This window comes from Alosa alosa, chromosome 11, assembly GCF_017589495.1.
Source record: "Alosa alosa isolate M-15738 ecotype Scorff River chromosome 11, AALO_Geno_1.1, whole genome shotgun sequence".
In the NCBI taxonomy this organism is placed as follows: domain Eukaryota; kingdom Metazoa; phylum Chordata; class Actinopteri; order Clupeiformes; family Clupeidae; genus Alosa; species Alosa alosa.
The window spans coordinates 10,796,132-10,811,220 of NC_063199.1; the positions used below are offsets into that span (position 1 = coordinate 10,796,132).

The window sequence follows — 15,089 nt, forward strand, 5'->3', positions numbered from 1 at the left end:
ATACAAATATGATATAACGGTATTACTAAGGGACAAAGGCAATTAGTTTGCCTTAGACCAAAACAAACATTACAATACCTAAAATCAGACTGAATCAGAAAAAATTGAGATACAAAAATCTGAACTAAAAATATTATATCAGCAATATGGTCCCACAGAACCTTATTTGTCCATTTTTATTGATGGCTGAGAAGAGATCAATAAAACTTGAAACATGTGAAATTGCTTTTTATAAGTTGTAGGTGTCCAAACGTGTCCTGAGATAAAGCACACCATAAGACACAGCAGTGAATGTTGGGCACGTGGTGTGAGCACTCACTGTGGTCGCGATGCCTCAGCCTGGTCTGTCTGCAGCTTCTCTCCGCCCTCCACCTCCATGGTGCAGTACACAATCCTGTTGGGTGCCACAGACCTCAGCCCCTGCACCTCCATGATCACTATCTGGACACAACCAGGGGGTCACATCTGTCATATCAAGATTCCAACATGGGAGGCAGAAAATGTACATGGCTGTTGGACAGATCAATGTCTTTATTCACCATGGTTAAGATTAAAAAGTAAAATGTATAGATTTTTTGTCCACTGATTTGAGTGTTTGTGTGGATGAGTGTGTGTATGTGTGTGTGTTTGAGAGTGAGTGTGTGTGTGTGTGTGTGTGTGTGTGTGTGTGTGTGTGTGTGTGTGTGTGTGTGTGTGTGTGTGTGAGTGTGAGTGTGAGTGTGAGTGTGAGTGTGAGTGTGAGTGTGAGAGAGAGAGAGAGAGAGAAAGAGAGAGAGAGAGAGGGAATGTGTGTGTGTGTCTAATGTCTTTTTCTGATAAACTCTCTTAACTATACCACAATCACTGTCTGCAACCTCAGGGTCCTTACTTTACTTCCCATGCACATTGACATCTGACTCACCTCCAGTGTGAAGGAGAGCACCACATCTGATTTGGACAGGGGGAGGTCCCCTTCCTCACCCATGTCCAAGAAGCTGTTCATGGGGGTGAGCTTGGGCTTGATTTTGGGCTTGAAGTCCTTTGCTACAGGCTGGCTCTCCAGGTTGGCCATGAGGAGGTTGACTGCAGACCTGAGCTCCTCCGTATACATGGCCTCCATGTCATTGGACACAAACTTGGGATATCGCCGCTCCTATTGGTTAGAGAGTGAAGTCAATATTGCTCTACTGAATTTCTCTCAATTTACATACAGAGATATATCCATGGTCATATTTGAGTGTGTGTGTGTGTGTGTGTGTGTGTGTGTGTGTGTGTGTGCTTTAGGGTTACCCTGGCTATTTTCTCAGCTAGTTGAAGCCTCCCGTCCAGCTCCCTGCGGATCTGTGCTGCCTGTTCGTCCACATTATCCAGCTAAGGGAAGACACAACATTAAAACATTAAAACTAAATTCATTCAAGTATTGCAGGTACTTATGCATCAAGTGTATTAATAACTGTGTATATATTCATCTAGCAATTTAAGAGCATCTTTAATTGAAACAATAAGTATAAGTATATATACTCTTTTGATCCCGTCAGGGAAATTTGGTCTCTGCATTTATCCCAATCCGTGAATTAGTGAAACACACTCAACACACAGTGAACACACAGTGAGGTGAAGCACACACTAATCCCAATGCAGTGAGCTGCCTGCTACAGCGGTGCTCGGGGAGCAGTGAGGGGTTAGGTGCCTTCCTCAAGGGCACTTCAGCCAATCCTACTGTTGGGGTTCGAACCGGCAACCCTCCAGTTACAAGTCCGAAGCGCTAACCAGTAGGCCACGGCAGTAGGCAATGCTATTAAGATAATAAAGTTGGTGTAAAATGTTAACTTTGTTCTCCTACTATGGATTGCATAATTGCATGGCATGCATTTATTATACTAATAAGTCTGGCACTGCCTTCAGCAAAAGAGTAAGCCTTTAAACATGAAATATAGTGATGTAGATTCAAGATCTGGGAGTTTAAATGGCCACATAGTCTTTAGGTAAGGAAGAGGGGACTTTAGGGGATTGTCATAGATAATTATTTTGATCTATCTAGATAGGAGAGTACAGTAGCTGTAGTTTTTATCTAGCATTGTCCTAAATGATAAGTCTACAGAGTGCTACTGATTCTGAGCACAAGATATCTCAGTAATAGCAGAACTATGTGGTAGCAAAGTATAGGAGCTGCTCCTCTGATCACTGTGACGATCTCAAAACTGCATGGTAATTGCATAAACAGAGATGGCTACAAAGTGATCTCACATTTAGATTCAGGATGGATGAAAATCGTCCCTCTTTTATGTTAATTGTAGTTTGGTGGAACTGATAACTGACAAATAGCTTTCAGTCGTATGGAAATGCCATCTCTTTCTCTCTCACTCTTTCACTCTCTTTTTCACACTCACACACACACACATTGATAGTGTGTGTGTATGTGTGTGTGTGTGTAGGTTGATTATAACACCTGAGGGCTATTTTCTGGCACCTGTGGCATGACCCTGAGCTGAGCTTCACAACTCCAGCCATTAAGCAGGAGACGCAGGTCTGCCCAGGGCTGTCTAGTCTTGCCCTGTCAGAGCACAGGCCCTCCACATGCCATATGTCAAGAAACTGGAAATATGACAAGCCCAATCAACACAGTTCACTTTCTCACACTACCCAGCACTGCAGCACACTGCTAGTTCAACAGCTGTATCTGGTTATACACAATATGTCTAGACACCTCTCAGTCTATTAATTTCCCTTGCAAATGTGGGGAAACATGAACAGTTTCAACTTCCCAAACGTAGGTATTCCAAAACAAACAAACAAACAAACAAACAAACAAACAAACAAACAAACAAACAACACACATAATGGCATATATCCCCCTTAAACAAAGTTCTAGTCAAATTCAACATCCACAAACAACTCTTCAGAGATGTGTCTTTGTCAGACTGAACAGATCATACAATATACTGATATGAATATCGTTGCATCCAAGCAAGTGCAAGTGTAAACTTCTACCAACATTTAGTTGACTTTACATTCAAAATCATGCAAATGTCTACCAACATTTAGTTGACTTTCTGGGATGTATGCTGTGATGCTATAATAGAATCTATAATAAGCTGTATCTGGAATATTCATTACAGGCTGGTCACTGATTCAGAGTAGACTAGCCACTAATTATGCTGTCAATGTTCATTTCTGGTAATTAGAATTCTGGAATGTGGGTAATCAACCTATTGCTTATCGATGTCTAATTAGGCAGTAATGCATTCAGTGTTTGTGTTCACATTGACTATGGTGAGCAAAAGAGCACAGGCAAGTCGACTACCTAGAAAGGGATTAATTAAGACAGACCCAAAGTCATCACTATAAGTAATTACACCTTGCAACACACCTGGAGTATGGTTTCAGGAATTTATGAATGTCAATTTCTTTCGATTAAAAATACATATAGTGAATATTTCTCTCAACAGAATATACAGTAGCTCTTCACCATGTTATATCTGAAGGCCAACTACACAAGTACATTTCCAAAGCTACCTGTAACTTGGCAAGGGTATTAATCATAGTAAAACCCTACAGTAAAATTCCATGCCTCCAACTGTGATCGAAAGGTTAATATACATGTTAATCCTAGTTGAATTCTCTTTGTGGCGCTGTTTAACAAAGACTGTACTGTACTTTCTGAATAGATGTTTTGGTTTAAGCACTTTGAAAATGGTTGAGGACTAATATAAAGCCACACTAAATTTTAAAAGTGTATCTCTCTTCTTTAAGTCAGTCCAATTCTGTTATCAGGAAGACATGCAGTGGAAGTTATACATAACATGTCCCTCCCAGGCTTCTGTCCATAATCCAATCAGAGACAAAACATTAGCGTGACAGCTTCAAAGGAACTGTCAGTTGCAGTTTCTCTGACACCCTTTGTCAAATATTCCTTATAAATGTAGAGCAAGCACTTACCAGCAACTCAAACTTGTATAACAACCTGGTGATACTGATATTACCAAGGTTATATTGCCATGATGGTTAGCTTTATCTTATTGTTTACCAATTTTACTTCAAATGTTGAAGTTACATAAAACATGGATACTGTATAATGTAGATGATCCAAAACTTAATTTAAGGTTTGGTTACCAATGATTAATACCATGACTACATGCTGCCAGTGAGTGCATTTCAGTGCTATCACATTAAAAGTAGCCTATGTTGAGGCAAAAAGGATGATTCATCTGCTGTCACTGACCTCTTAACGGCTGCGTCATTGAAGGGGTTGGCTGAACTAACCAAAAGGGTTTGATGAAAAAAGCCACTGGCTTTGATTACATGTCTGTCTTGTCACAGGAAGATGAATATCCAGCACCATCTGTGAGTGAGCTGGTGCTAATTTATTAGCTCTTGCTGTGAGCTCACCTGCTAGCCTTTTTCACTCCCCCCACTGCTGCAAGCTAACGAGAGCTGACAGGGTGGCTCTGTGGGGCTAGAGGGGCTGGATGTGTTCATTAGGTGGGTGGATGACAGGGAGCTGACTCTCCCTCTCGCACTCCTTCTTGCCTTTTGCCATTTGTTCTCTCCTTCCATTTCAGACCAGATTGGGGTTGTTGACCTCTCTGATCAGATGGGACCAGCTGTGGTTCTCCACCCACCCACCTGAGCAAGCAGCCCCCAACATGTGCCTCTAGACCCCCTCAGACACAAGCTCTCCTCTCTGCTATCAGTTACATGCCCTCATTTATTAGAATGACACCGATAACGCCACTCTATGTATGTATGCATGTGTGTGTGTGTGTTTGTATTTTTATTTGCATGTTTGTACCTAAAATTTATGGCATGGTTTAGAAGTACAGTGTAACCAGAAAGTGTTCAGACCCTTTCAAGTTTTCCACATTTTGTTATGTTTCAGACTCATCTTAAAATGGATTCAATTCATTTTTTTTTTTTTTTTTTTTAATCTACATACAATACTCCAACATTCTACAAAAAAAAAAAAAAAAACAGATTTCTGGAGTGTTTTGTAAATTTATAAAAAAATAAAAGACTGAAATATTCCATTTACATAAGTATTTAGACCTTTTGTTATGACGCTTGTAATTGAGCTCTGTTGCATCCTACTTCTAGCAATGGTCCTTGAGATGCTTCTACAACTTGATTGGGGTCCACCTGTGCCTTAATGAATTCACTGGACATTAGTAGGAGAGGCACACATCTCTTTATACAAGGTCTCAAAGTTTCATGAGTTTTTTTTGATATTTGATATTTGTTTTATTAACTATATTCGTATGTAATATACTGGTCAATTTTAAGACCCAGTATCTCAGCCAACCCTATTTGAATTTTAGGTGGCCCTACATGGGGTCCCAACCCATGGAAAAAGAAACATAGATTATTACAGTAGGTTATCAGTTGTTGACGTGTTATTAACAGTATAGCTTATTCTTTAGGCCACTTACTTGACAGGCATTGTAAAGTAGCTGATGTTCAAACTTCTTGATCCCAAGGATCTGCTGGAACATCTCGTAGAGCTGCTCCTTGCTGAGGATCAGCTCGGACACGGCGCTGAAGTGCGCCCGGTGGGCGTGACGACGCACGTCCTCCTCGCCCCGGTAGATGGCATCGAACTTTGTGATCCAGGAGCTGAGCACAGTCTCTTTGCTCAGGCCGTCGATCTCAGGCAGGCTGCGCACCCGTCTCTCAATGTTGTTCTTGAAGACCTCACGGAAGTCGTTGGCGGAGCAGCCGCCCCCTTGAACCATCCGGGCCACACGTTCGCTCTTCAGGAAGCCCTATGAGGACAACAGGACAACAGAGGCGCTCCATTACTTATCATTATGGGCCAACAACATAGCCTGACGAGCCAGACCCACATTAAAATGTAGGGTCTGGGCACTCACCGTTTGAAGTGCTCAGTCCGAGGGGCGGGATAATCCCCTAGGGATCAATAAAGTATCTATCTATCTATCTATCTATCTATCTATCTATCTATCTATCTATCGGTTGTCTTTCAAATTCTCTCTGCATGCAATAGGACAGCGTTATGAGTCCCATACGTTTCCCACCAGCGGAGCTAGTTGGCTAGTTCAAACTTTTGCCAACTTAATAAAAGCTTAACTCGTGTCACACTGTTCGCAGCAACAACACTGCCAACAGCAACATTATCTTATTTGTTTTCAAGTAGCAGGGAATTCAAGCCAAACCGTTGCAACTCTGCCATCAATCATTATGTTAAGCCCGCCTAACGACTCTATACACAAATTGATTGTCCTGATAGAAGTTTAATTTTTCGAGCTCACAAGCCAACGGAGAGTTGCTAGACTAGCCCTGGCAGCAAATTTAATTTGCTAGGGTGCGTCTAGATTTCTAGGCTACCAACAACAGGGATCATTTGATTTTTTCAATTTATTTTCTATTTTGATAAATTCGGCTGAATACATCCTAAACCATGGCAAAAGGTGGAATAAAGGTGAAATTAGAATCCATATGGATAAAGCTGTAGCATTAGTAAATTGTAATACCGCTTATAATACCAAAACACCTTTAATCCATTAATTTATTTATTTCCTTGGCCCGGTGGTGCAGTCTTAGGGGAAAGAGAAGTTGTTGAAGCATGAAGAACACAGCAGATGGAGGCAAATCACTGCTCCTCACTGGGAGTAATGGAACGGAACAAAAGCACTTCAGCCAGTCAATCTCACCAAACAGGGACACATCCATTCTGCATCTATACCTCAGAGATGCCAACAGCAAAAGCACAGCAACATGTAAATGCACTTTTAAATAAGTAACTGTCTTCTGTTTTGTTCTGTTTTATTTCACATAAATTCATAAACTGTCCCTAGAAAGGGATTTGGTTTCTGTTTTGTTTAAATCATGTGAGCATGATGAAAATATGAAGGCACAACATGACATGGAATTAAAATAATAATCAGTAAATACATTTTTGCTTTATAATAATCTTATTCTTCAAAACTTTCCCCACTACATGAAGAAATTAGAAGATAGAGCTAAAGGTAGAGCTTCGGACAGCTACATCTTGTAAAACACCTGGGATTGTACACAGCTTGATTGTAATATGATTGCTATAGCTATCATTTATCATTCTAAATAACTTCAATCAGTTTTGTCATACCCCACTTTCGCTTTACAGAATTGCACCATATTATGTTCTTCCAATAAAAATAAAGCCAATAAAGAAGGTGTACATATTGTTCTTTTAATTTAGAATCACAAAGGCACATGGCCTATTCTTTTTCCAGTGTGCGCTTTTGTTTCACAGGAGACTGGCAATACTGGGATGGCTGTTGCAAGTGCTCCAGATTCTGGACACATCTATCCCCTCATCCACAACTCTTTAAGACCACAGGGTCATCTCTTCAGATATCAACATGATGTAGCCCACGGCAAAACAGTTGATCCACTCATCTTGTTCCATTAACATACCTGGATGTTGTAACAGTCATTAACCCACCTGCCACTGCATTCATCTGAGCTGAGATATGTTACAGCACTCCAGTATGACATGCTTTGAAATATGAAATGTGCAAACAAAGATTTATCAGGTAAGTGATACAGGCGAGAATTACCAATGTTTTAAGAACAAGCTTCTCATCTACATTCAGGCTACAGCAGATTAAGCATCTACTTCCACCAGGGCAGAGGCAAAAAGCTAATTTCCACGCACAGTACTGATGACGTAACCAATCACAACATGGAGACACTTCCCACATCCACAGGACATGTTCTGTGTCACATTTCCCGGCATGTGAATCATCTCTAAAATGATGTACTGTATTTAAATATATTTCCACCAATGTTTTCATTTATGCTTTACACTAACAAAATTAATTATTTCATCTGATTATCAGGGGATCCCTGCCGATCATTGGGCTCCAAGCAGATTGTGTGAATACATTTTTTTGGCATGTAGATTACCTACATGCCAACTTGCTTATATTTTCTGTCAAAACAGTTTGCTTTTGTGCTATTGCTTAAAAAGCTACGCATCCTAATAGTTCACATACAGTATAATTCTATTGTTTATTGTGTCCTATTGAAAAATTGGACATGCCTGTTCCTGAATGTTCTCCAGTGGCCAATCCTGCCACTCTGAAGGGACATGGCTCCCACTAGCATTTGTGAAGCCAATAATGGCCAACCAATTATAGCAGGTAAGGGCAGGGGCGCCGCTAGGGTTGTATTCCATAGTACGCACCATGCGGGGCCCAGGCCGCTAAATTAGCCACCACAGGTTTGTTTTTTATTGTTGTAGGTTAATATTGAATGATTTCACAAATAAAGCCGTGAAAAATTTTTACGCACAGTGCATACAGGATTACGCCTGCCGGCACCACTGGGTAAGGGTGCATTTATCATGCTACCCTCCCTGAACTTGTCAAGCAAACCAACAGCACTGTAGCAAGGAGCACTCAAACCACCAAATCATTTCCATTTTCCACATACAGTGTACACACACACCACCAGCTTTGCTCAATAACAAGACCCACTAAGCCCCTTAATCATGATTCAAATCTGGTTCAATCGGTTTGACCTATTGCCACCTTCCTTTCTGTTGTGCTAGCCGTGCTCCTGTATCTCACACAACCCCATCTCAAAAGCCCTCGCCCTAAATGTCACAGCTCTTGGCCACCTGTGGAAACATCCGGGACTGCCAGAAACTATGAGGGCACCTGCTTAATGCCTCCATTTTGTAACACGACAAATGTCAGACATTATTACTAATGAATCAGCCACCAAGGGACTTCCTTCCCCCCTACTGCTCAGCTTAATTGGCAGTTTCAAATCTCATTTAATTATTTATAACATACAGAGCACTGAACCCCTCCAATTTCTCAGTAAAGAGATTAATATGAGAGATTAATAAGACAGACACCGTTCACAGCACTTGATTGTATTATTAAAGCCATTGTTACACTCAAAAACAACACCTCTCCCTCACTCACACACACACACACACACACACACACACACACAAAATATATACTTACAGTATATCAATATAATGGCACAAAAAAAACTAATACAATAAATGGTTACGATAGGAGCACCTGCAGAGGAGAGGAAAATATTGTAAAATATTCATTGATGTGTAGAAATGTGCTGCTTTGAGGAATGCCTGCATCTAGTCTCATGGAAGCCCAGATGCATGACAGCATGATGTTTCACTGCAGTGGAGCAGCAAAATAAAAAGATAATGATCCACGCAGCCATGTGCCCATAAGATAAGATATGCACAGGCACAAAGGCGCAGACATACACAAACAAATCTAAGCACTCTATACAGTTCTTGTTTAACTCTCAGTGGCTCCTGTAGATAAATGATAGCATAGACTCATTTGCAGATCATTATCAGATCCCTTGCTGCATTGTTGCATTGAATTTATTGTGGAATAGTGAAAGGTTCAACACATGATAGCACCCAGTACACAATGAGCATTTGCCCAGTGCTGCCTATTGTTGCTAATTAGCTGCATCAATATCTGCACCAGCTTTCTCAAGCGACACTGCGGCAGTGACCCGTATGATTAAGGCAATGGGTGAACATGATGGAAAGCAAAAGCAGATGCCTAGCACTGCCAACAGAGCATAATATGATACTGTAAGTGTAAACGTCTTACGGACTGTTGAACAAAACAGCAACATCAAAGCAGTATGTCACACTAGCAATGTATAAACTGCAAAAAGTTACTCTTTGGTAACATTTCTGAGAAGCAGCTACCTGGCATGCACTACCTGGTTTCCTGAGACAGATAGACAGAAGTCTTAAATAAAGAAATCATTTATTTAAAGGTTTTCCAGACTACGGAGGTTACCAGCAGCAATGTGCATCAATCAACCTTGAAAGCAATCCTGGAGAGAAAGTAGATGATGCTTAAAGGTATAGTCAGAGATTGCGCAGGAAGTTGTATTATATTTATATTTAAATGTGTTAGCAGACGCTTTTCTTAAAACAACACATATTATATTTTAACGAAGGACCAAACAAAACACACCCGGAAGGTAATTCCTCCCTTCAGTATTCCAGAAACCACACAGGGTTTTGTTTTTGTTTTGGGGACAGGCTGCCCCCACTTTGTTTCTTTCCAGTTTTTGGAGCCTGGGCTCACTACAGAGACCATTTTTTTTTACATTGTACTGGAATGGGCAGCTAGTGGGTCGTGAGGAGATAATTGCTGAATGTGACAAAAAAATGTATGGGATTGAAATTGTGTACAATCGCTGATTGCACCTTTAATGACGCTGAAAAGCTGCAATGCTCTAGCTGAGCACAGGACTTTAGACAATCAGCTCAAAAGTACTTCTAGAATTATAGCTAGCCTATCTGATAAGTTGAGAGGAAGACGTTGATTGGACTTTCAACTAGTTATTAACGAATTGTGTAGCTGAGTTGTCAGGATTGTCCTATCATAGCTTAGACTATATGGTACAAAAATGTTTGCCTCTGCTGTGTTTTGTCTGTGTCTATTTATGGAGATCCGGTGTTTATAGATGTGTCAGGGTTTTCTGTACTTTTAGCCTTGGTTTACTGTATCATTCTCAGAGCTCTAAAACCAACTTTACAGCATGCAGTATGTTGCCAAGCAAGCATGTAGTGTCAGCCAGAGTATCTAAAAAGACTAAAACGTAAACAGGTTTCATTGACGAAAACAACACACTTTTCTTTGACTAAGAGCGCATTCACACTTGACCGTTTGGTCCGTACCGAGTTCGTTTGGACCGATGGTTCGGTTCAGTCTATCAAACCCGGGTGCGGACCCAGGTCCGCTAGAAAACAGTGGTTTGGGGTACGGTTTGTTAGAACTCCTTTGCAGTTCAAATGCTATCTGTTCCAAAATCAGGAAATAAACTGCCGTTTTTGTGACATTGTCAAGCAATATTGGTAAATGGACGCTAATGTTTATGACATAGACCCAGGACCACAAACAAAAATGGAAGACCAGCTGGTTCAGGGTTGGGGGGGGGGACTAATCACACTCAGTTAAATGGAACCAGTGTGAAGCCAACCTAAGACAAGGCTAAATGACCAGACCTTTAAATTTGACTTGGTGCGAAATGAAAGAGCTTGTGTGAGGGAGGTAGGCTATTAGGTCTGCTAAGATTGAAAAAAGGAGGAAAAGTAGGCCTAAATTATTAGTCAGGCTTTCAAAGCCAATGCCTAAAGTGCTTGGGACTACTTTGTTCACCGAGCTCACTAATGGTAATTTGTCTCTGAATCTCTGGGCAGTAAATACACAACTACAGAGTTTGCTGTGTAAAAGGTAGACTAGTTTCAATTATACTTGTGACAATCCAGCACTAAAGCATTTCAAGGCTGTGAGGGTGTATAATGGGTCTAAAACATCTAATGAAAAGGGCATCAACCTAAAAAGTTAACAAGACACAAAGCAATCTAATCCTGTGTTATTGTACATCAGCGTTCCCTGTCTTTAACGGTTCCCTGTCTTTAACCAATAATGCATCGATCTTTGAGTCAAATAAATTTTTGTAAGCATGCTGGCAAGATATACATGTAGATACATGTTTGTTACTCTTCACTGGCTCCTATAGCGACCAGAATTAAATTAAATCCCTCACTCTGGCCTGCAGGGCACTTAGTGAGTCAGCATCTTGTTATCTGAATTCTATGATCCAGCTTTATGCCCCCTCTCATCCACTGCGATCATCTGATGAGTGTCTGCTCTGTCAGCCTTCTATCAACACTAGGATGTCACAGTCAAGACTACCTTCATCTGTGATTCCTCATTGGTAGAATGGTTTACCGAATACCCTTCGTTCTAGCAATAGTTATTATTGTTATTATTCAGTTAAAATCATTTAGTCTTTTACCATTATTAGTATTTTTACCATGGTGTGTCAGGTGCTGAACACTGGCGCCTGTGCGTGGTCTCTTGCTTTGTAAGTGCACCTAGTCATTCAGCCTCTTGAAGCTAATTTCCTGCCTGACTACTGCATGCTGTGCAAATCAATTTTCATAAGCAAAAATGAGTATGATTTTGAGCCTGTACCGGAAAATGCATGTAGTAATCACAATCAGCAATTTGCCTGTCACTGTCATGGAAGGGATCAATTTATGCTTAGTTTAGCTGTTAGCTGCCCAGACAGAATATTTCAGCTTTCAGACATGAGAGCAATTTGGCTTAATGATATAGTCAGGGTTAAAAGGAAACGAAAATCAATATCTTAAAAGTTTTCAAGCTTTGAGAATAAGATAACTTTTAAAAACTTTTAGAGGCTTGGAAACCACACCAGTCAGCAGTTCCCAGTTGAAAACATCAGAACATTCTAAAAATAGCTTGCTGCTGAGGTGAGGCCTATACTGACTATTTATCTGAGGCAACAAAAAACAGCACAATAAAACAATATAAACATCCCCTTCCATTTTTAGATTCATCAGACCCCTCATCTGATCAGCAACAAATAAATAAATGCAAGCGACAATACTTTTCTTTTTATCACAGTAACAGTTAAATAAATCAACTGCAAATATATGACAAAATGCTATATTATTTGACTAATTTTAAGTTTTATTGCATTTTGTTACTGAAATCCACCCTGAATTGAGGAATCGAGGAACAAAAAAATCCAAAAAAGTTTAGAACACATCTTTTCAAGATTTGATTCAATACAAAATCTAAAATCAGATCAGAAATGTATGGATAACTGTGTCTGGTAACGGTCATCTAGTAGATTAAATCCATACCCCCCTTCTCTCAAAATATGGAACAGTACATTAAAATTCAGTAAAATGCACTAAAAATATAAAAATGAACTAAAGCTTTATTTAGGTTATGTCAACATGCAGTATGTAGATATCAATGAATGTGGTGCTGCTGAATTGGTGCATGAAGGCTGCTACTGAGCAGCCCACTGCCGTGCATTGCATAGGCCTACACCATATTGTGAAGTCTTGAGCAGTGAAGGAGGGTTGGAAAATATCCTGCAGAGATTAGACACTCATTCAACAACATGTCTGGCCAGTCAATCTTATTTTTTAACATCAAAGAAACTGGTATTGTGGTGCTGAAGAAACTGGTGCTGGTATCCTGTGGCTCACTCCACAGGACAGGTGGTGACAGATTATCATCATGTGTCACTTTGTAGTCAGGATATAAATGTATACTAAATGTGCACAAGAAATAAACTGCTTTACTGTCTCCCTAATTGAAATAAAATTGTACCTATTGAAGGTAGACACTAGACACTTTCTCACATACATACAAACATACAAACAATATGTGGGTCTGCTGCTGTCAGTACATTGATGCTAATCCCAACATCCATCCCAAGTGTAAACTTTGTACTTTAATCTGCCTGCCCAATGTTTCATAGGGTAGCAACAGCATGGCATCACACAAACATGATATCTATGATGACACTGCCATGAATAAATGGCTTGACATGTTTTCGTCAGAGATATACCCGAATGAAAACACAGCTTTCTTTTGGCTCTTATTGTGCCAGGTCACTTACATTGTAGCAAAGAAAGACTGCACACAAAGCGCTTTCTTCTGAAACATCCACATGTTGCTAAGTAACCTGCTGCAAATTTAGAAATGCACTTGCGTACATATCTGTCTGTGTGTGGAGGGCATTTAAATATCAAATTATTGTGATGATTAGTACCTGTCTGGATGTGAAGAAACTCCTGATTGTTTAAAACTCTGGGCACACTTTAAAATACATCTGACATTCTCTACTGGCCAAGTATATGTCTGTGTTTTTGAGTATGCTGTAGAAAACTAGTCATTTACAGCATGCTATGGACTCCTACACTTGCACTTCCATTTCAGCTGCTGAATTTTGCAGAATTTCTCAGGGTGATGAATGGATTCTGATGGTCTCCTTTACCCATTATAGACTTCCCCTGATGTTTAGTTTTGTGAGAGCTTTTCTACAAAGCATCCGGGTGGTGTGATGCCATTTTGTACTTCAGTCATGCTCTATTGGAAATATTAACATCTTCTCACTTAAAGGAGAACTCTGGACTAAGAACAACCTAGGGTCTATTGGATGATAATGAGTGTAAACTTTCGTTGGGGACCAAAATGACATTAATCGGTGTAGTTTTGAGTAAATTCAGAATATGCCTTTGCATACACTGGAAAACAGCATATAGCATAGCAATGAGGGCAAGCTCATCAACGTAAATTGCTAATTTAATCAACTGACTGAACTGAAATCAACGGAAATGGGATTCCTGAGAAATTCAATCAAGATCATTTCACAATTCCAGCTAAAGTGTTTCTGCAACTACTAGACTTATAGCCTAGCTAGATAGATAGATAGATAGATAGATAGATAGATAGATAGATAGATAGATAGAGATAGATACTTTATTATATTTATTTATTTATTTAGATTAATTTATATAACACTTTAATCTAAATAAATTCTAAAAACAGTATCCACATAGTGGGTGATTATTCAAGAGGCGCTTGCAATGACTGATGCAGGAACTGAGTAGTGAGTCATGGAAGAAAACTCGCACACCATTGTTTGCCGTTGAAAAATAAATAAATAATAATAAAGTGTTTAATCCATCCACCGATGTGCTACCAAGTGAGGTGACAAACGTTTCGGTCCACAGACCTCACTTGGTAGCACGTCGGTGGATGGATTAAACACTTTGTTTATTTATTTTTCAACGGCAAACAATGGTGTGCGAGTTTTCTTCCATGACTGACTACTACGTTGCCCAAAACTAACGCACCCGCACGGCCTTGAGTATTTGGCGCGAGACCCTACCTGTCTAACCTGATGCAGGAACTGAGCCTGTGATTTTCTGTGCATAGTGAGTAAGGTAAGGTGCTCTGTGTGAGTGAGTGTCATGGTGAAAATGAGTAAGTGCAACAGTGCAAGAATAAAGTCTAGAGACCAGCATAAAATAAATATGGACATATCAGAGAGCAAGGTAATTTTAAAAAAATATAGAAAAACCTTAAGTGTGGCCACAATCTGGCTGTGGCATGGAGGGAGGGGTTATGCATATGTGCTAATATAGCATGCAAACAGTGAGGCAGTAAGACAAGTAAAAAGCGGCTAGTGGACAGACAGCAACAAATGCAACATCTTGATGTGTGTCTGACTCGTCACGCTAGCACTTTTACGCCCCTGTACTG

General features: G+C 40.2%; 1 protein-coding gene across 9 annotated transcripts in view; it reads right to left on the minus strand.

Annotated features, from left to right (window-relative positions):
- The window catches only part of cadps2 (Ca++-dependent secretion activator 2), a 97,003-nt gene that overhangs the window by 60,381 nt on the left and 21,533 nt on the right, over nt 1-15,089 (minus strand). For all 9 annotated transcript variants that reach the window (XM_048256410.1, XM_048256409.1, XM_048256407.1 and 6 more), the window contains exons 3-6: nt 5,406-5,738; nt 1,270-1,350; nt 902-1,132; nt 320-441 (exon numbers count right to left, since the gene is read on the minus strand). In XM_048256410.1, coding sequence (XP_048112367.1) covers nt 320-441; nt 902-1,132; nt 1,270-1,350; nt 5,406-5,738 — 767 coding nt within the window. The remainder of the gene's footprint in view (nt 1-319; nt 442-901; nt 1,133-1,269; nt 1,351-5,405; nt 5,739-15,089) is intronic.